The sequence below is a fragment of the Xenopus laevis genome, chromosome 4L (genome assembly GCF_017654675.1).
Source record: "Xenopus laevis strain J_2021 chromosome 4L, Xenopus_laevis_v10.1, whole genome shotgun sequence".
Lineage (NCBI taxonomy): Eukaryota > Metazoa > Chordata > Amphibia > Anura > Pipidae > Xenopus > Xenopus laevis.
The window spans coordinates 12,014,175-12,037,508 of NC_054377.1; the positions used below are offsets into that span (position 1 = coordinate 12,014,175).

Here is a 23,334-nt window from a genome sequence, read left to right on the forward strand (position 1 = left end):
AAAACAATAAATAATGAAGACAAATTGAAAAATTGCTCAGAATTGACCTTTATATACCATAGTAAACGTTTAAACTGTGAAGCACCCCTTTAAATAATTCTCTGTATAATAAATCTCTGCAAGTACTGCAGCCTTACCATTACACATCCAAGTTCCAAAGTCCCCTAGCAAACATGCATTGATTTGTATAAGAGACTGGAATATGAATAGGAGGGGTCTGAATAGAAAGATGAGTAATAAAAAGTATCAATAACAATACATTTGTAGCCTTATAGAGCATTTGTTTTTTCAGATGGGGTCAGTGACCCCCATTTTAAAGCTGGAAAGTGTCAGAAGAAGAAGGCAAATAATAAAAAAAACTATAAAAAATAAATAATGAAAACCAATTGAAAAGTTGCTTAGAATCGATAATTTACTAACAGCTGAGTTCTGACATGGTCGGAGCAGTCACTTACAAGACTGGCCTGAAGATGGAGCCAAGACACTATGAAATGACAAGTTATTAGTCACTCTCTCAGGCTGCGCCAGGCTCTGGCGGGATATACAACAGGTAAATGCTCTGAAAGCAGCAAGATACAACAAGAAGACATCCGTGTTTAATCAGAACCATTCAGACGTGAGTACTAAAATAACATTTTAAAAAATGCTACTCCGAGCAAACAGGTAAAGAGAGAGAAAGAAACTGCTGTTCTGGGTAAACAGACAAAGACACTTTATTCTAAAGCGGAAAATGAGGTGGATTGTGTGTGTATCGTTGGTGGTCCTTAGGGGCTGCAGGCAGGTAACTAGGATACTATTTCAGCCATTGGATGTAACATTACTTCACTCACTTTAGTGCTCTCAGTTTCACTAGGGGGCGCCAATGAGAGCAGGACAGCAGCAGGCGAATGTAACTCCGATAGGCTACTTATAAACAAATTATGAGCATATAATCACCATTAATGAGTCAAGTACAGGGGGTTATATCTCTGTATTTAATAATAGTAATATAAAAAGTTTGGGCCAAACTAAAAAAAAAAAAAGAGATTTCATAGCTCCAGCAATAGCAGGACTACAAATGGACCAAGGGTTGCCATCGGGGGGGTTTAGGGGTTTAGTGGTTACTGCGGGGCCCAATGGCAGAGAGGGGGCCCCAAGATGTAAAAGCGTGATTTGTGAGTCATGAAGGAACAGGGATTGTGATGAGTGAATGGGTTTTGGTAGGATTGTGGGAGGGGTTTGGTATAATTGGGGAGTGGTCAGGTTGGGTCAGGGGAAGGGTTTGGAATAATTGGGGAGTGGCTGGGAAGATAAGGGGAATGGCCATGCATTGGGCATTTTTTTTCATTACGCCCAATTTTACTTGTTGACAGTGCCAACCACCCAGAGGGGGCCCAGGTAACCAGGAGGCATAGTACTTAGTAGTATGGGGCCCCAGGATTACTAATGGTGGCTATGAATGGACTACTTCAGTGGGGTAACTAGCATTGGTCGCCACCCTCCCCCCCCCCCGCAGATGTGCGAAATGTAGTGTGAACCCAGGTGTGCTCAAACCCTGTGCACCCTAGTAGTTACACCACTGCATTAATGACTTGATCGTCTAAAACAGGGGTCCCCAACCTTTTTCACCCGTGAGCAACATTCAGATGTAAAAATAATTGGGGAGCAACACAAGCATAAGTTCCTGGGGGTGCACTGCCAAATAAGGGCTGTGATTGGCTATCGGTAGCCCCTATGTGGACAGGCAGCCTACTTGAGGTTCTGTTTGGCAGTACAGCTGTTTTTTATACAACCAAAACTTGCCTCCAAGCCTGGAATTCAAAAATCAGCTCCGGCTTTGAGGCCACTGGGAGCAACATCCAAGGGGTTGGGGAGCAACATGTTGCTCGCGAGCTACTGGTTGGGGATCACTGGTCTAAAAAGAGCTAGGGAGGGTTCCATCGCAGCCCCATTTAGTAATAAAGTCGGATCACACACAGACCAAATCATCTTCTAAAACAATAGGAGGTCCATGGGCAGTGATATGGACAATGGCTGCCTAAGCAAGGTTAAAAAAAACCTGCATTCCAAAGACTGGGAGGAAAAATCAAAAAGAAAATACTACGTCAAGCTCTTTTGTGATGGGTTGGTGAAATTCACTTTAAGACCTCTTCCAGGTGTCCCCTTGAGTCAACAATACCCCGAGCAACACCCCTCCCCCAAAAGCAAAGACCACCATTTAGTAAATGTCTTTCAAAGTATAGAATGGAGTTGGAAAACCCTTAAAACGACACAAATCTTGAAAAAAAAGAGTTATGTTCCTTTAACTCAACAGACACAATAAAAATGAAGATTGCTAGAAGTTAGAACACTCATTATACATGGGCATTATAAATAAGGTCCGGGAAACAGGTCATGCCTTTTAGACAAAGGGAGGTAGGTTCATGGGAAAGTCCAAGCATGGAGAAGGTTCTTGGCAGGGTTGAAATCTCCGACTGAATGGATATATGGAATAATGAAACACTTAACAAATATCTGTTAAATATATGCACTAGACAGAAATTCCTCCTCTCCAATTGCCTTTGTCGTTGGCCTGCACCATGGTATAAAATATCATTAGAAAAATAACATCTGAAACCCCAGTCCTGTCAACACGAGCTTGATGAGCATTCAAGGCTCTTACGTGTGGTCATCCCAACGTCAGAAACATTTCTATGGCCATGAGCAGAGCTTCTGACTCTCCCACCAAGAGTCTTAGTCATTGGACCAATCTGATGCCTACAGAATGAAGCTGGCACTGGAATCACTGGGCAGATACGCAGGTCATCACGTGGTCCTGGAATTTGCTTCAGTATAAAAACATCTCCGGCGTCCGGCGTCCTCACACAAAGCCCGGTTTCACTGAGGAACGGCGGCAATTTGGGCAGGCTCGAGTTCCATTGGTCTGAAGGCACCTGTAAGGATGATAGAAGACACCTAAGTAACTAAAGAACAAGTGATGAGGGGATAAAAAAAGGGACTCACTAATAATTATTTAAAGTACAAGTCTGGTCTGGCTCTTGTGGTCTGCAATGCTGAAATATTAATTGGTGGGAAGGGACATAGATAAAAAGCAACAAATGAGCAGATGCACCTCATTTGTAGGATGCAACATAAACCTGCACCTTAAACTTCTTACAGTGCCCTGTACTGATACTTATACTTATACCTATACTTGCGCTGTCCATAAGTCCATAAAAAACAGTTGGAATGCTACATGCAGCCCTGGGGCTTCCAGTTGGAATGCTACAGCCAACCCTGGGGCTTCCAGTTGGAGTGCTACAGCCTTGTTCAAAATTAGAAACACCGAGGGCAGAGTGGCAGTCCAGTTTTCCTGGATTCTGAATTGTTATATAAAAAATGGAGCTTGCAATGTTTTCTTATGCCTTGGACCAGTGTCAGACCGGAGACCCAAGGGCTCACTAAAAAAACCTGACCTCCAGGGCACCTCCAAAGACCACCCCTTAATGTAAGCAACCACCCCTCCTTCCCTTCCAAAGGTGCAGCTCCCAACCACCAATAACATTCTAACATCCTCCACCCCCCCATCCCACTTCCACCCCTGTAGAGAAACTTGGCCCACTAGAGTCAGGGTCTACTTGGATTTCTCCCAGTGTCCTGGTGGGACATCTCATTGTTGCCTCTGGCGCTACCACATAGCTATTACTTAAATATTATGATGGTAAGCTTTAGTAACCACTCTTCTCGTCTGATTCTTAGACCACCTGTTGTGCTTCATGTTCTTTCCTTCTATCGTCTTCACCACAACAAGTAAATTGTAAAGAACTGGTACTTATTCCTCCGTGATTTGATTTAAGTATCGCTGCACCTTGCTTCCATCCAAAGCCAGTAATAGTGGTTCAAAAGTAATAGGTGTCGATACAAAACAGCGCAGAGGTTCTGCTGCAAAAGTGCCTTTATTAACACGACATGTTTCGAGCACCAAGGCTCTCGTGTTAATAAAGGCACTTTTGCAGCAGAACCTCTGCACTGTTTTGTATCGACACCTATTACTTTTGAACCACTTCACCACAACAAGGCATGGAGGGGACTACTGCATGTTTTTGGAATATGGAAGGAAATCTGCCCTCACTGGAATCGAACCTGGGACCCTAGCACTCACACCATGGGGCCAGGTAGAATGATCATGTAATCCAGGCCTCACTTCTGCTGACACGGCTGTAAATTGAGTTATCATGGCACCATCCTACTCACCGTAGATGAAATACATGGGAGCATGGAAGTGCTTGAAGTTGGCAGTTTTTCTCCCCAATGGACTCCCCACACATCCCGCAGTATAACTCCATCTCCTCCACACATTCATGAAATCGCACCACATGGGCGCGGAGCTCATGTTGCTGCTGCTTCGTCCGGTATATAATCTCACTCAGGCAGTGAACCTTCAGCAGGCAGAGCTGGGGATTAACAGATGGAAATTGGGTGACAAAAAGCAGGAATGTTGTGAGCAGGGAATGAGTATGGGGTGCCAGGGACTTGGATTGTATTGTGTGTGGACAATGTTCATTGTGGCCATTTGTGACCATGACCACAGCAATGCCAACCTGTAATATATACATAATATAAAATTCTAATATCCTTATAATTTACTGTAGGGGGTACATTATCCCTTATAATACATGAGTGATAATCAGAGTTCCCTGTATAACTCAGCCTGCAGCCTTGTGCCTTTATATGGTCACAGAACCCCTCAGTGACTTCTAATATCCTTATCATTTACAGTAGGGGGTACATTATCCCTTATAATACATGAGTGATAATCAGAGTTCCCTGTATAACTCAGCCTGCAGCCTTGTGCCTTTATATGGTCACAGAACAACCCTTCAGTGACTTCTAATATCCTTATCATTTACAGTAGGGGGTACATTATCCCTTATAATACATGAGTGATACTCAGAGTTCCCTGTATATCTCAGCCTGCAGCCTTGTGTCTTTATATGGTCACAGAAAAACCCCTCAGTGACTTCTAATATCCTTATCATTTACAGTAGGGGGTACATTATCGCTTATAATACATGAGTGATACTCAGAGTTCCCTGTATAACTCAGCCTGCAACCTTGTGCCTTTATATGGTCACAGAACAACCCCTCAGTGACTTCTAATATCCTTATCATTTACAGTAGGGGGTACATTATCCCTTATAATACACGAGTGATACTCTGGTATCGAGTTCTGGCCACAGAATCCCTTAGTGACCCCATTTGTACATTGTTTTGTGTTGGCTTTACCTTATATCCAATATCTTCCGCCAGCTCTTGGGTCTTTTGGAGACCATCCAGAGCCTAGAAACATAATACAACGTGAGGCAGAGAACCAACATCCAGGTCATGTAACTTTGTCACTTACCTCCATAATTATTTAAATAGGACATAAGCACCTACCTTGCACACTCCCAATCTATCGGCATAGAATTACACTATCACTAACTGCTCCCATATGATCAAGAGCACAGTCAGCACAGGTATGATCAGTGCAGCTACATGTTCTGCCTCTGAGGAGCAATACGAGAGCCTCCTGTTTGCAGGAACACGTTGCTTATACACAGACTTCAACAGATACTCTCATCAAAATTGAAAGGAGTCGATTGTGTTGGACAACTGCGTGTAGCACTGTGTATAGCCGGTCAGTTCTCCAACAGGAGTAATTAATCTTGTGCAAGACGTGTATGTATATATACATGCCTTCATTTATCAACACTGGGCATATTTTTCCACGGGTAGAAACCTATAGCAACCAATCAGTGATTGGCTGTTATTCAGCTAGCTCCGGGGAGAACAATGAATGCAACATTTGATTGGTTGCCATGGAGGAGGTAGATACACAGTGACATTACAACCTGTCCAATGGGAGGAGGTAGGTACATTGTGTCATTACAGCCTGAGTCATGGGAGGAGGTAGGTACATGGTGTCATTACAGCCTGTCCCAGGGGAGGAGGTAGGTACATTCTGTCATTACAGCCTGTCCCAGGGGAGGAGGTAGGTACGTTGTGTCATTACAGCCTATTCCAGGGGAGGTGGTAGATACACAATGTCATTACAGCTTGGGAGGAGGTAGGTACATTGTGTTATTACAGCCTGAGTCATGGGAGGAGGTAGGTACATTGTGTCATTACAGCCTATTCCAGGGGAGGTGGTAGATACACAATGTCATTACAGCTTGGGAGGAGGTAGGTACATTGTGTTATTACAGCCTGAGTCATGGGAGGAGGTAGGTACATTGTGTCATTACAGCCTATTCCAGGGGAGGTGGTAGATACACAGTGTCATTACAGCTTGGGAGGAGGTAGGTACATTGTGTCATTACAGCCTGAGTCATGGGAGGAGACCCTGAATATCACCAAGACAGACAACAATAAATCCAGGATGGAGGCAGCCATGTTCACCACTCACCTTGTCCATCTCTTTCTGGTGGAGCCAACATTTCGCCACTCCCATCAGCACATGGGTCTGACCCAGGCGATTACCGATCTCGGTCATGATACTCATGGAAGAGTCATACCGTGGAATAGCTTTCTGCAAAGAAAAGTCACAATGAATGCCAAGCTCCGCCCAGTCTGCCTACCTACAGTATGCTTTTTACCTTTCTATGAAGGTTGCTGGGCCCTACAGCAGGATCTTTTTGGGGGCCCCAAAAACATACAGCGAAATACAAGAACGAAGGAAGGAGGCCACTCCAAGGGTCATAAATTAGCTACATGGGTGCTATTCTAAGCATTTTTATGTTGTGCATTCATTATTTCTTTTATACCAATAATATGAAAGAATTTTGTTACAACATCGCCACCTGCTGGTCATTATCTGACCAGTCTGACCACCAAGTAGTCAAGGAAGTTGTCAGGAGAAAGAAAGAGGCTGCTCTGATGTTCTTCTGGTAAGGAAAGATTTGAGAAAATGTTCTAATTATTTTCCTAAGCAGAAGAACATCAGAGCAGCCTCTTTCTTTCTCCTGACAATTTCCTTGACTACTTGGTGGTCAGACTGGTCAGAAAATGACAAGCAGGTGGTGCTGTTGTAACAAAATTCATTCCTATTAACAGTACATGTATCCTTTAATATTTTGGAATTAAAAAATGTAAAGGTTTTAAGGTTTACTTATTATTAAAGTAACTTGACCAAAAAAACTCAATTTGTAGAAGGACCTCTATGACCTGGGCCTAGGAAAGCAATATTTTAGGGGTTGCACCTACTGGTTGCATCTGCACAGGTTTGGTAAATGTTTACCGTTGTTTGAAACATCACCCACCCACCAAGTCCCCATTGGAGTAATGTGATGGGATGGGGGGGATCGGTGGTGTGAGTTGGGGGAGAAGTTCAAGTGTGCCTAGGGCAGCACCACATTCTAAACAGGGTCACGTGAAGTTGCCATAGGGATCAGAACCTGGTTCTCCAACACGAGGTTCGTCACTAAAGGCAGATCATGTAACCGCACCTCCTCCTGGATTCATCTACAGATTCATGGGCTCACCTCAATGTCACCGTGACTTCTGTGGATGTCGGCAAAGTTGAGCAGACAAAGGGCTTGAAGTGGCCGGTCTCCATGTTGAAGAGCGATCTTCATTGACTCCTGAATTGGCCAACGATCAATAATGAAAGGGACATATACTATTAAGGGATAAGTAAACCTTTAAAAGAAGTGAATGTAAAATTGATGAGGGTGCTAATCTAAGAGTTTTTACAATTTACATTCATTCTTTATTTTCTTTTTTTCCCAAGATATTAAGGGATACATGTACTGTTAATATGAATGAATGAATTATGTTACAACAGCGCCACCTGCTGGTCATTTTCCCACCAGTCTGACCAGCAAGTAGTCAAGGAAGTTGTCAGGAGAAAGAAAGAGGCTGCTCTGATGTTCTTCTGCTTAGAAAAGTTTTGAGAAAGGTTTCTATTTTTTTTCCTAAGCAGAAGAACATCAGAGCAGCTTATTTATTTCTCCTGACAACTTCATTGACTACTTAGTGGTCAGACTGGTCAGAAAATGACCAGCAGGTGGCGCTGTTGGAACAAAATTCATTCATATTAACAGTACATGTATCCCTTAATATCTTGGGGAAAAAAGAAAATAAATAATGAATGTCTTAGAATAGCCCCCTCATCAATTTTACATTCACTTATTTTAAAGGTTAACTTATCCTTTAAAGCATAAAATAGGAATAAATCCGTATAATGATGATAGTATTGTATGATCTGGTCCTTACCTCACAGCACTCCATTGCGTCGGCTAAACGACTCAGTTTGCGGTAGGCAACCGCCATGTGGTACTGACTCATCGCTCTGTATTTCAGGCTCCACCCCTTCCCGTAATCGTTCACCAGCTCTGTTGCCTTGCATGGGAAAAAGAGTGCCTTCTCCAAATCCTGTGTAAAGAATGGCGACACGGGATTTATTTTCCCACAATTCTCCTGACTAAAGGACGCTGACATTATCAGATACAATTTTATCACTACTAATATAATGAATTTGAAACAACAGCACCACCTGCTGTCCAGTTCAGGCAAAGAGTGCTCTTCTGAGCACATTTGCAATTTACATTAAATGGGTTGTACACCTTTAAATTAACTGTTAGTAGGATGTAGAAAGTGATAGTCTGAGACAATTTGCAATTGGTTTTAATTTTTTTATCGCTCTGCATTTTAGCCGGCGGGGAGGCAGTTCGGAGAGATTAATCTTCCCCAATCTGCCTGTTTGCCCTGACCCTTACAGAGCATTTGTTTTTTAGATGGGGTCAGTGACCCCCATTTGAAAGCTGGAAAGCCTTAGAAGAAGAAGGCAAATAATTTTAAAAAACTGTTAACAATAAATAATGAAGACCAATTGAAAAGTTGCTTAAAATGGGCCATTCTATAACATGTTAAAAGTTAACTTAAAGGAGAATCACCCTTTTAACTAAGATTTCATGCTGGGTTTTTTACACTAACACAATGAATTTGAAACAGAAGCCCCACCTGCTGTTCATTTTGGAGGTCATTATACATTGAATAACGGGAATTATGCCACCTAGCATTTCATTGGGTATCTTGTTATCTAGCATAGGGGGAAGTATCTTGCAATTGGCTGTTTCAGAGAATCTTATTGTGTTGCTTTGCTTTAAGGTTACAGGGCTATGCTTCCCAACAAGCAACCTTTAGGTGTATTCTGCAAGTTGAAGTTCAGCAACTACAAGTCCCAGCTAAGTTAAAGCCTGATGGGAAATGTAGAGGGTTGGTCACCTGTAAGTTACCTTTTAGTATGTTATAGAATTGCTAATTCTAAGCAACTTTTCAATTAGCCTTCATTTTTTATATTTTTTGAATTATTTGCCTTCTTCTTCTTCTGACTTTTTCCAGCTTTCAAATGGGGGTCACTGTCCCCATCTAAAAAAGAATGGCTCTGTAAAGCTTCACATGTATTGTTATTGCTTCTTTTAATTACTCGTCTTTTCTATTCAGGCCCCTCCTATTCATATTCCAATCTCTCATTCAAATCAATGCATGGTTGCTAGGGTCATTTGGACCTTAGCAACCAGACTGCTGAAATTGCAAACTGGAGAGCTGCTGAATAAAAAGCTAAATAACTCAAAAACCACAAATAATAAAAAAATGAAAACCAATTGCAAATGGTCTCAGAATATCAGTCTCTACGTCATACTAAAAGTTAGATTAAAGTGATACTGACACTAAACATTTCCTTTTCAAAATATGGGCAGATTTACTAAGCTCGAGTGAATGGTTCGAATGTCAAAAAGTTCGAATTTCGAAGTCAATTTTTGGGTACTTCGACCATCGAATAGGCTATATTCGACCATTCGACTTCAGTTCGAATGATTTCGAAGTAAAAATTGTTCGACTATTCGACCATCGTTAATCAAAGTACTGTCTCTTTAAAAAAAACTTCGACTTCATACTTAATTACCAAATTAAAGCTACCGAAGTGCAATGTTGGCCTATGGGGACCTTCCACAGCACTTTTCTAAGTTTTTTTTGGTCGAATAGAAATTCTTCGATCCATATCTAAAAATTGTTTGAATCGTACGATTCGAACGATTTTTATTCGACCGCAGGATTGCCAAATTTGTTGAAAAAACGTCAAATTCGATATTCAAAGTTTTTTAATTCGATGGTCAAATTTCGAAGTTTTTTTGTTTTTTCGACCCTGAGTTAATCTGCCCCTAAAAGTTGCGTATGGGTCATGTTGATCGTTTTTCGATAATTGTCCTGATTTTGTAAGTAATTGCTATTTGAAGTTCCTAAACCTGACTGTTTTGCCAACCTGACTGTCTCTTCTCAGCCTGACAGTTGGAGATTCTAATGCTAACGGATTATTGCTGCACAAATATGGCAGCCGCCTCATAAAGGAACAAGGGGGTAAGAAAGGTAATGTATAAGCATCTCACACATATACTTTTATGGCAAAATTATAAATAGCATTCAAAAACAATGTTATGACAAATATAAATTTTTTTTTTTTTTCTGGTGTCTGGGGGTCATTTATAAAGACTGGGCAAATTTGCACCTGGGCAGTAACCCATAGCAACCAATCAGATGATTGCTTTCACTGCTCAACCTGCAGCTGGATGAAAAAAGCTAATCACTGATTGGTTGCTAAGGGTTACTGCCCAGGTGCAAAATTGCCCATTCTTTATAAATGAGCCCCACTGTATCTCTTTAAAGGTGAACTATGCATTGTGTTCCCTTTCCCCGGCCCACCGTCACTGACCATAAGCTGAGTGTAGAGACCCCCCAGGCTGCAGCACACCCTGCACTCCAGCATCTTGTCGTCGTTGTTGTGAGCGTAACGCAGGGCCTTCTCGAAACATTCCAGGGCTTTCTGGAAGACGCTGAGGCCCAGGTAGGCATTGCCCAGACTCAGACACACTTGCCCGTTTAGCTGGAGACTGACCGAGGTGCCCTGCATATTGAGACAAGTCTTGCAGTAAGAAATGGTCTTCTGGAACTCGCAGAGCTTCTCGTTGCTACGGGCCAGGTTCAGGTAACTCTCCGTCAGAAAGTCCGGCTCCTCCAGCTCCCGAGCCGTGTCGATCTGGATCACTGCAAACTGGGAACACACACACACGTGTATGAACATGCGTCCTGGACATACTCCATGGGTCATACGTGTAGAACAAGAAGATTCATTGACATCAGGCAAACTCTGCCCCAGTGCACCAATCAGAGAGTCCCTTATATCATAATTCCTGCATTCAGTGGATCAAAGCTAATTGCTAATTGGTTGCTATGTGTTACTGCAGCTTTAAATTGATTGGATATCACAGGGGCCCTTAGAAGCACAAAGGCATACCTCCCAACATTTTGGAAATAAAAAAGAGGGACAAAATGGGCGTGGTCAATTTTGTGACCATGCCCATTTTCGTGGGGATACCCCCTAATTACCAAACAACCAAACAAAATTTGGCAGGTTATTTCTGTGTTTTTTTCCCCAGTTATTACAGTTTTGCTAATGAAGGTGAATTGCCCTTTAAAATATATATATATATATATATATATATATATATATATATATATATAAATACAGTTGCCTAGCCAAACTGGACTGAAACAGTGATGGCCTGTAACGAGCCTGCAGTACGGTAATGGGGCCTTTTTGTGACCGTAACCCTCCTGCATGTTGGGGATTCTGCGGGTAATCTACGCACCTGACGCAGGAAGCTACGAAAAGTTACCAAAGACGCCAAAAAGGTGCCCCAGGCAAAATTCTTTTTTTTCTTAACCAGAATTCAGCTCTTTCGGTGCATCAGAAAGCCCCTGGATGTAGAACAGGGTTCCCCAAAAAACGTATGAAAAGGCGTTCAGTGTTGAGCGCAGTGCAATGAAGGCACGAAACGCGTTAGGCTTTGCTGTGATGTTTATGCCTAAATAAATACTTTTTTACTACATCAATCTTTGGAGTCTGGTCTGGAATGTGCAACCCTTCATTATCTATTCACAGGGTTCCCCAAACCCATGAGCCACAATCAATAGTATAATGGATTGATTGGATATATCCTTTATAAGGAGGCTTGGGGGTTTAGCCCTTTATAATTCAAAAAGGAAGAATAAAAGGGAAAATGCTGTAGATATTCCATTAGCCTGGAAGCCTGATGGGATATGAGTTAATTCCCCCCGTATACAGGACAGGAGCAGCATGTAGCCTGGGTATAGTTTCCCTTTAGCAGAGGAAGCCGTAACCTATAATGAGCTCTGATATGAAGGCAAATTGCGACATTGACAGACGGATCGCATTTCCATACCACAACAGATTTCTGGGATACTCGGAATGACGCGCATTGCTATTTGGGAGCAGAGGAAATGATTCAATAGCGCCCGCCTTATTGTCAGTCTCAGGGTAAATGGTTTTCTATGCTCCTGCCCCCAGCTGTTGTGCGGCGCTCTTTATAGAGTGTAAGCTCTGGGATCAGGACCCTCTCATTCTACTCCTCTACTCAGTAACCCATTGCCCTCTCCCTGTCCATACGTCAGACCATCCAATTGCTCTGAGCCTCATAAGGATGTCACAATGGGTGTAGCTGTAGAGTAGGGAGACCCTGCAGGGGAGAGGCTTACTCTTTGGGGTGTTACTCACTGGGTGTCCTTAAATCTTTAGGATTCGCCTGGGAGGTACTGGGGTCCTGATATAGGTTTAATATGTCTATGATATTATCAGCACCCAACATGCTTGGGTTCCAGTGTTGGACTGGCCCACAGGGATACCAGGAAAACACCAGGTGGGCCCAGGTGTCAGTGGGCCTCTTCCTTCTAACCATTTGGCCTATTTCAAGGGCATTCCCTATTTCTTTATGGGAACAAAGAGGTTTAATAATGGAAGAATAGAGTATAGTATGTAGAGAAAAGATACTAGGAGAATAAAGTGGTTTAGTTAGGAGAGGAGGTATACATTTTGGAAAGCGGGCCCTCAACTGGTGGGCCCCTGGTATCCCAGTCCGACTCTGTTGGGTTCACTTAGGCTTAGGCCCTGTGTGACCTTATGTGGCCCTACAGGTGGCATGCAAGGGCCAATAATCCTGGTTTCATGGCTGCAGGAACATTAGATTCTCAATGGCATTGCCCCACACTGATCCCTGGTTTAAAGCAAAGAAGAAATGGTGCCCTGGAGATGGCAGAGTCCCTTCTTAGATTTGGGAATCTAAGAGTCAGAGGTCCCATACTGATTACTCCCCCAAATGCAACGTGATCTTTAGAATATAAATGAAAGAATCACTGGTTTTAATGTGCCAATAAAATGCCCCTTCAGGCCTATGAAACACATGGAGATTGGTCAGCCTAATGCTCGGTCAGGCCTATGGCATACATGGTGGTTGGACAATATAGTGCCCCTTTGGGTTTATGGGACAGTTCATTGGTCAGCCTCATGTCCCTTTCTCTAAGGCTCTTTCCGCGTTTCACCGCCGGCGAATAAATATGAAAACTGCGGCGAAAATTCACCGCTTCAAAATTACTCGGATGCCCATTGACTAATGCAGGCGTCAAAATGTGCATTTTGAAAAATTTTCGCACGGGAAAATCACTAATTTTTCGGGCGAAGTGGGACAAATTCGCCCTTCACTAATGACAACAGATTAAGATGGTAGTGTCAATACCTATATTCAATCCATGGTTGCCACGTTTTTTTGAATTGGGCGTGTGTATCTAGGGTTATACTAGTAAGCTTTACATTGACAAATATCTAATTTCACTTTCATGTTGGGAAAATTGATAGTGTTCTGCTTCCAGGATTTGTCTTGCTGCGAATAAGATGAAATTGACTAAGAGTAACTGAGCCCAGGTTAGCATATCTGGTTTTTCTCCAAGTAGTTTTTCCTCAAATTCACATGCAGTACTGAAAATATTAGGTTATATACTCAAGCCCAGCATCGAATTGCCTGGGGGCAGGTCCACCATTTGTGTCCCATTGTGAATAGTTCAGGGCAGCCTCGAAAACAGTTGCCGGGAGCTGTTGGGGGGAATTTTACTATATTATAATTTTAATTAAATCAATAGATCTATGCTTGTTTTATAACAATATATCTGCAATGGTACTGTTCTTAGGGAAGGCGTTTGCTTTGCACCCTCCACTTCCTGTTCTGCAGAGCAAGACGCCACCTCCTGTTAGGGAAACACAACAAGGTATGGCTGGAGCCTAACGCATTCAAGGTATTATTTACCTTTAACATATCCTTGTACCTTCCCATCTCCGAGTGGGCCGTGATCAGGCAGCCAAGGACCCGGAACCGGCCGGCCGCATCAGTGGTCTTCTCCAAGACTTTAATCCAGATCTCCAAAGCCTTCTCTGTCTGGTTGGACTGATACATCTGAAGGCCCTTTTGGATCTGCTGCTTGGTTTGGTCCTGACCCATCGCAGCACCAGAAAGTCTCATATAATCCTGGGTATGCGGAGGCACCGGAGAGCCCGTGTGGCTTACAAAACATTAGGAAGCTCAGCGTCCAAAGAATGGAGGGTTTCACTGGAGGCTTGGCGTGAGAAGCATAATAACAGGTGGTCCTGTTTGGGAGATGGGCAGCTCAGGAGCCAGAGCGGTAATTGAATAGGGAAGAGAAAACATTGGGGAAGCCAGCTTGAAAGTCAGAAATTCACACTACTGGTTTGGGAGAGGTGTCCCTGCCCCCACCCATGGGCAACAGCTGCCCCTGCCAATCTCAGGCTCATCTCTTCAAAGGAATGCCAGTCCCAGTGACTCAAGGTCAGAGAGAGCCCACCCCTCTTCCCATTAACAGAAACATGCTGCAAGATCCAAATTTAAAAATCCCCCCATCCCGCACGTCATTTTGTCCCCCTCTCAGAGACACACATGGACCCCTCCCAAGGAAAGAGGAGACACATATAAATACCCAAGGCAGACAAACCATCAGCTGGAGAGGATGGAAGAATTTCCGGGGCTTAGATAACCCCCCTGTAGCAGCACCAACTGTCTCTCTTCTTTACGGGATACCAAGGAACTAATGATCACTACTGGAATTTATTTTTGGAAGGTTAAGCTTGCTTAAACCAGCAAGTAAAGAAACCGAGAGGGTAATGAATATTGTGTTTATTTTTCAAATACAAAGGGAAACATGATAAAACAATAGAATAGTTGCCCTTTCAAGGCCAAACCCTAAATATGAAAATATGGAGAGATGCTGAACTGTACCAGCCCAGAGGTTCAGGAGCCATGTAACAGCCATGGTTTATACCTCCCCATCATATTGGGCTGTCTTTAGAGTGTCAGTGACACTGCCATGTTGGCCCATTAGCAGTAATTTAAGATGCCGGTTTGTTGTTGGTTAGGAGGTTGCTGGTGCCCAGTCTGAAGGAAGCCTTCAGTCCCAAATACATATTGTACGTTGTGTAGTCAACCTTCCTACAGAAGTGCAAGGCTGTGACATTGCTACCACTAACCCAATTGGATGAGGTTCTTTTCCTAATGCCATCATTACACTAGTCCAGTGTTTTCCTGGATTCTTCAGCTCAAACCCACTTTGAGGTCCAACAACTGCCTAAGGCCTCCTTAGCCTACAAGGAGGTAAGAGCTACAGGAGAACATTGGTGTATCAACCATTGTATCAAGAGTAGAACTGACCTTTAGGTAGGGACCCCCCCCACAGCAACTGCTATATTCCTCCCTAAAGAGGACAAGCCCCACAGTTTGTGAACAATTGCCTTGATGTGCCCGTTTCCCAGAGTAGCATTCAATGGGTTGTGTTGGCTGAAAAACTCAAGCTGGTGATACATGGTAAGTTCTTTTTGCAAACGAGGGCATCTTTACCTGATATGGCCACCAATTTTGTTTGGCAGATCAGGATGATCCAAACATTCAGCTTCTTAGCCAGAAATCAGATCATAATGGGAAGCCTACAGAGATCCATTGGGGGAGGACCACTTTAACCCGACAATGCTGCCCTGGTCTGATGGGATTTGCAAACATGATGTTCAGTATTTGGCAGGACATCCCCAAAGGTCTCATCCAGTGACCAGTAAGCTACAGACTGAATTGTAGGGGTCATATATGAGCAGATTTATGCAGAGATGAGAACCTTTAAGATGTTTTGTGTATAGAGTTTGGGCTGGGTATAAATGTATGGATTGGGGTCAGTGGCACTGCACATGCTCAGTGTGCTCAATGCTCATTAAATATAACCTCAGCAGAAGGAGAGGGTGTCTTTAAGCAGAGAGTCCTGGACATTAATGGAGTTCTAGTTGGGGACAAAGGGCAGCTATTGCTTGGCAGCTGCCATGACACATGGGCACAGCAGATTGGACAGTATGACCAATGACACCTACCTCAGCTGTGCACCCATTGGAAGAGGATACCTTTTGTCTGGCAAGACCAGGAAAATGGACTTCTTAGCGCTTAGGCTCTGTTGCCTCCATTCAATTGCTTTGTTGAGCTGGTAGAAACAATACACATATATAGGAGAGCATAAGCCCAACTGGATTGGCCAGTTCATGCTTGAACTAGAGCACATTGAAGAATAATGGTTTGCCAACGTGATGCCCATTACATCAACATAGTTTGTAGTAGCCGAATTTAAAGCTACCCAACTGGTTTACTCAATGAATCCCTTAGGAAACAGCTGGTCCTTCTCCAGTTGTCCATCCCTAGACATAATGCCCTCCCTTCTAAACTATACAAAGGTTATGAAAGTCTGAGTTGAGTTAAGGGGTAGTGTTGCTCGAATGCACCCCCCCTCCCATTCAGCCCCATAGACTTACCTTTAAGGAGTGGGCATGGCTTGAGAATTCAACTGCATAGCTGACAATGCCAGTTTATATGGATGGGCAAATTAACTGGATCATTACTGTGTGAGCCCCATGCAGTTCCAGGTCTGCCAACAATCTCACAACCAAAATGAATCATCATAGGCAGATTGTCAGACAGATTTGGGGGTGACTAAGCAACATCGATTAATTTCCTACAACACCCAGGATGGTTATTTTATATTGATTAAGCACTGTATTTATCCTGCCATGTGTTCTGGGGTATTATATATGGAATTGGCGCTAGATTTGTGTTCTGGGGCATTATATATGGAATTGGCACTGTATTTATCTTGAAGTGTTCTGGGGGCATTGTATATGGAATTGGAGCTACAATTATCCTGCCGTGTTCTGGGGTATTATGAATGGAATTGGCACTGTATTTATCCTGCCATGTGTTCTGGGGTATTATATATGGAATTGGCACTGTATTTATCCTGCCCTGTGTTCTGGGGTATTATATATGGAATTGGCACTACATTTGTGTTCTGTGGTATTATATATGGAATTGGCACTACATTTGTGTTCTGGGGTATTATATATGGAATTGGCACTGTATTTATCCTGCTATGTGTTCTAAGGGCATTTCATATGGAATTGGCACTGTATTTATCCTGCTATGTGTTCTGTGGTATTATATATGGAATTGGCCCTGTATTTATACTGCCATGTGTTCTGGGGTATTATACATGGAATTGGCACTGTATTTATCCTGCCATGTGTTCTGGGGTATTATATATGGAATTGGCACTGTATTTATCCTGCCGTGTGGTCCTGGGGCATTATAGAATATAAATGGTGCTGTATTTATATTGAAGTGTTCTGGGGGCATTGTATATGGAATTGGAGCTACAATTATCCTGCCGTGTTCTGGGGAAATTATATATGGAATTGACACTATATTTGTGTTCTGGGGTATTATAAATGAATTGGCACTGTATTAATCCTGCCGTGTGTTCTGGGGTATATGTGAAACTGGCAATGTATTTATACTGCCATGTGTTGTGGGGGCATTAAATATGACACTGTTCATCCTATGTCTTTTGGGAGCATTATTATTATTAAATATTTTTTTTTATGACCACTTTCTATTCAGGCCTGTACTACTTCTCTTCCCACCAATAATCGTTTTAACATGTGGTTTTTACCGATGCCTCCCCCCGACCTCGGATTATGTACTTTTTTTTTATCTGCTTCCACTGCCCAGGAGGGTGTCGGGGTCTTTTTTACTAAAAACATAAGACCTGGTGAAACTTTTTTTGAGAGATCGCTTGCTTTCTGGCACGCTGCAAATAAAAGACAAAACGTACAAAAGTAAAAAAAAAAAAAAAAAAAAAAAAAAAAAAGACAAATCAGCTCTTCTCAAACAGTTTAATAGCAAACAAACAAAGGAAGGTACCACACTGTTTACAAAATGACTTCTAGTCAGTACGTGTGTGTGTGTGTGCGCACAATTAAAACATCGGTTAAGTACCGGAGGGACAGAAAAAGGAAAAAAAAATAAAAAAAATCAAAGGTTACAAAAAAGTTAATCATTTAAACACAGAGGCTGGTTTCAAACTTTAAACAGAATTATTTTTTAAATCCACAAACTGAGCGCTAAGCTATGCCGTAGTGGTTACCTTTTTTCTTTTCCTTATAAACCATTAAAGAAAATTCAAATTTTCTACAAATTACAACACAATTTCACACAGGAAAAAAAAACAAACAAACAAAAACTTTGCAAATCATAAACAGAGGGAAAAAACCCCCCCAAAAAAAATAAAGAGGAAAAAAAATCCATGATGGGTAAAGGGAAAGCGTCGGTGGAGGGAGGGTGGAGATATTAGAAGTCCTGTTACGGCAGCACAGAAGGACGACTTGGTCATATAGTGGCATTTTTTCATCTTTTTTGTGTCTTTTTTTTAAAATTTTTTTTTTTAAGTTCACATTGTGAAATAAATCACTTTACATGTTTCCTAGTAGAAAAAGGCAAAAAACTGTACAAAACCCTAGTGTTAACTACAATCAGTTTGTACCAATATAAAAGCCCACAGGTTTGTCTTCAAAAGTTTTTTTTTTTTCCGCTCTTTTCATTTATAGAATTATTCACAAAAAGCAGGCAGAGAAACAGGAAGGCGGAGGTAACAACATGGCAATGCGTTAAAATCACCACAAAAACGTCTTTAAAAAGTAGTCAGAAGAAAGCCATTTGGCATTTTTTTGTTTGATTTTGTTTTTATCCAAAGAGGTTTCTGCAGAAGCTTCTCGAGTGAGATGTGGGTTTGTGAGGAAGAGAAGGGAATTGTCCCCCTGTGAAGGCTCATACGGTTATCAGCCAGAGGTGGCGCTGTGTTAAGACTGTGCTCTTGCATTCAGACCGTTGGTACGATAAAAAATGGCCACACGTTGTGCGGTACCCTGTTAACAGCTTACCTACAGAAGGCCTTGGGTTCATCGTTGAATTGTCTACTACCTACTGGTGACCATGACCTAACCATCTGCCTACAAGACTCCCTCAAAGTCAAAACAATGTCCCTCTCTCTGGTGGCCTAAAGGTTTAAGCCTACGCCTCCCAGAATGCTTTTGGAAGAGTAATGAAAGAATATGATGGCTCAAGTTTTAAGTTCCATGAAAGGTTATAGTGGTTTTTATACATACCCATGGGTATTTCTATCTACATACTTCTCATTATCAGCCACCAATTTGCAGTCATTCTAACTTTCAGATCTTCTTACCATGAACTTGGATGTGCTTGTGAAATGTCTCTATCCTGCTCCTTAAATGAGCCATGAGCTCAAGACGCCTCCCAAGAAGTCTACGTTGACTGTCCACCATTACCTTTAAGGTTGAGGTTGCAGACGGTAGAGACTTCCGTGTTAAAGGGCAATATCTAATCTGAGAATCGTCTCTCACCTACTGGTGACCATGACCTAACCATCTGCCTACAAGACTCGCTCCAAGTCAAAACCATGACCTTCTCTCTGGTGGCCTAACGGTTTAAACCTATGCCGCCCAGAATGCTTTCGGAAGAGTAAAGAATATGATGGCTCAAGTTTTAAGTTCCATGAAAGGTTTTAGTGGTTTTTATATTTATACCCATGGATATTTCTATCTACATACTTCTCATTATCAGCCACCAATTTGCAGTCACTAACTTTCAGATCTTCTTACCATGCTCGTGAAATGTCTCTATCCTGCTCTATAATGAGCCATGAGCTCAAGAGGCCTCCCAAGAAGTCTACGTTGACTGTTCACCATTACCAAGAAGTCTACGTTTACTGTCCACCATTACCTTTAAGGATGAGGTGGCCGACGGGAGACACTTCCGTGTTAAAGGGCAATATCCAATATGATCCAGTGCCGAAGGCTTGTACTGAAAATGTGCTCCGTTTAAACAAAGAACAGCAAGTGCATTATGGTTTCATCTTTATCCCCCCCAACCCCTAGAAGAAAAAATAAATGCCCCAGTGTGCTATATTTTCATGCTATTCCCACTGATTATTGTGGGAAGCAACCAACTAACCTCTCTCTCTAGAGCAGGATCCCCAATCTTTAGAAGCCATGAGCAACATTCAGAAGTAAAGAAGTTGGGGAGCAACACAAGCATGAAAAATGTTCCTGGGGTGCCAAATAAGGGCTGTGATTGGCCATTTAGTAGTCCCTATGTGGATTGCCAACCTACACTTTGGCAGTACTGGTTTTTATGCAGCCAAAAATGTTGCTCACAAGCTACTGGTTGGGGATCACTGCTCTAGAGAGTTTTTAATGAAACAACTGCCCTGTGGGACATTGTCCTTATATAATGATAATGAGTTCCTATCTCCGCCCACCCCTTCTTGCAGGGATACCGGAGAGGAGATTATTATACAAGAGGGAGGAACAATCTGATTGAATCCCAAAACTGGAGGCAGGAATACATCTACCAGCCAGCTTTCGATTACACTGTTCTGCACGATTCAATCAATTAACAGCGCCGGCCTTACTGATTGGGCTCAGCTTATTTATAATAATGGCGGAGGACTTGAATTGCAAAGCACAGTCCAAACACACAGCCCGAATGCCTTAGACAGCATATCTATTCACAAAAACATTACAAATTAAAAAAGGACACGGCTAAACAAGCTTTAAAAAAAAAAAAAAAAAATGACGTTAACACCCCCTGCTTTGCACATTTACCTCTAAAACACGTAAATCGATGGTCTCAGCAAGTACCTGGGATGGGTAGACGTTGCGTTATGATGAACATACAAGACATGCACAATTTGGCACAAATAAAGTCATATATGAGAGGACAGACGGGTCACATTTTGCTGGGGAGATGATACGCGGATTTAGGCGGCAAAGTTTGACTTTATCCTGAGGCCAATTTTGGATTATGGAGGGGGGGGGGGGACATCTCCACAAAATACATAAAGAAAAAAAATCTTTCTTGAAATCAGGGCAGCAAAATGCGACTCTCTCTTTCATAAAGAGATAAATATTCCACGGCTGAATAAAAACTAACTGCAGTAGAAGGAGACCGACTTCATTTCGTAGATCGTGACACAGACATTAAACACAGTGCGCCATCTAGGCCTGCTCAAAAGATAGGTACAAAGTAGCGTCGTCCCAAAAATTAAGTGGTTACTATGAATTTCTAGAAAAATAGATTTATATCGTTTTTTGGTTTTTTTTTTAAACTTTTTTTTTTTTAATAATCGTGGTTTAAATAGTGTCCCTCTTCGCAGTCTTTGTAGCAAAACCAATTTGGCAACACACACACAAAAGGAACATATAGAAAGAAAAAAAAACAAAAAAATCATTAAAAAACAAAACAAAAACAACAAAAATACACATTAGCATCAAAGGTCAGCACAAAATTCAGAGGTGAGAGTTCAAGCATCAGAGAAGCTGAAGAAACAAGGATTTGGACGATGTACTTGAACGCCACACCGACATGCTTTAGAGGCACAATGATGGACAAATGGCAGGAAGGGATCTAGAAAACAAAAACAAACCAGAGAACCAGGAAAAGCACTGAGTTACACAACGCAAATACATCAAATCACAGAGAGAAAGACAATGCCGGGCGCAAGGCCCAGTTTAGAACAGACATGCGGACAATGAAGGTCCAAGGGGATGACTTGGAGGCCCTCAGTGTCTTGAAATGAGACAACAATAATGTCACACACATACACACATAACTTTGAGGTTCTGGAAGGGACAACACCCACAAAACATAAAAATTAAGAGACTGGAATCACCATGCAAGGAGGAACCCAATAGAGTGAAGGATGCGGCTCCGCACCCAACATGAAGACAGCTGAACACCCTAAGCATCTACTGAACGTGCCACCTCTCCATGGAAATGGGGTCTTATGTGGTGGAACTTGCTTTTTTTTAGCACCACTGAAGAACTAGTAATACATTATAAACATAAACCCAATTGAATTAAAGTCTAAACTCTCCTGCCGAGTATTTTCTATGTAGAGTTGCAGTCTCCCTAGAAGGGAACATGGGATGTTGGGTAAGGGCTTGTTCCTAAAGAACCGGCAAGACAGAATCTCGGGACCAAAGAACCAGAGCTGTGGAGTCGGAAGCAATTTTAGGTATTTGGAGTCGCCGACTTCATCTAACAACGTTAAGGGCAGAGACACACTGCTGGGGCAACTAATCTCCCCGAACTGCCTTCAGCCGGCTAGAATAAAAATCGCCTGGCGGGATGGCACTCTGAGCTCTTTGTTTTTTCGAAGTCGCCTCACGAGGAAACTTCGGAAAATGAAGCGCTGAGTGCCATCCGCCCGGCAATTTTCATTCTAGTGGGCGGAAGGCAGTTCGGGGAGATTAGTCGCCCTGAAGAAGAGATTTGTGGCCGGGCAACTAATCACCCCGAAATCTGACCGTGTTGTCTCTGCCCTAAATACATGCACTGGAAATAATCCAATCAGATTTAAGAGCTTCTATGGAGGAGGATATGGCAGAAACAATTTTGAGTCTAAGAACAATACTTTAGTTGATTTTGGATTGTATTTAGCAGCTATATGCCACATTACATTCATAATATATATAATATAATATTTATTTATTGTTTTTGGTTCATGTAGTTAGTAGCCAACCTGTTTTCCAGTGAGCAGATGGGAGAAGAGGCCAATGATATTGACCAAATAAAGGAGGTCAGGTTCTCAATGTAAGAAGAAAGATTTAACAACTCTTCTACCACCCGACTACATCAGATGTTTCCCCAATGTGGGTGTTACTATATATTTTACCTTCTGAAAGAAGCAAAAGTAGGTTGTTTTAAGTCTTCCCTAGTGGAGCACTTGAGTATTCAATCCGATAAGCGAATACCAAAGAGTCAACCACCTGACAACTTGGTCCTCAAAATGAGTAGGTCGGAGAAGGCTGCCCTTGACAGATTTTTAAAGTCCAGTGCCCAAATTGATTTGGTGTTATGTAAACGGTGGATCATATGGTTGTGACTACACGAGAACTATAGGGGGGGGGGGAAGAATATATAAAGTGCTTGATAATGAAGACATCATTCCTTGGCCTTGGTTTCCCTCTGAGGACATTAGCCGGCCTCAAGCAGTAGTAAATATAAGTAATAAAATGCAGCTTATCTCACAATG

At 42.4% G+C, this 23,334-nt stretch overlaps 2 protein-coding genes across 2 annotated transcripts in view; both read right to left on the minus strand.

Moving 5' to 3' along the window:
• Positions 1-1,834: 1,834 nt before the first annotated feature.
• On the minus strand, positions 1,835-17,147 carry rapsn.L (receptor associated protein of the synapse L homeolog). Its single transcript, XM_018257415.2, has 8 exons — positions 14,154-17,147; positions 10,712-11,050; positions 8,215-8,373; positions 7,482-7,580; positions 6,407-6,529; positions 5,245-5,298; positions 4,213-4,412; positions 1,835-2,912 (listed from the first exon to the last, which is right to left on the minus strand). The coding sequence occupies exons 1-8, from the start codon at positions 14,364-14,366 to the stop codon at positions 2,840-2,842; spliced, it is 1,260 nt and encodes a 419-aa protein (XP_018112904.1). The 5' UTR covers positions 14,367-17,147; the 3' UTR covers positions 1,835-2,839.
• A 4,259-nt stretch (positions 17,148-21,406) lies between these two features.
• The window catches only part of celf1.L (CUGBP Elav-like family member 1 L homeolog), a gene marked incomplete at its 5' end in the record, with an annotated part of 41,867 nt that continues 39,939 nt past the window's right edge, over positions 21,407-23,334 (minus strand). The window contains 1 exon segment of the mRNA NM_001090727.1: positions 21,407-21,704.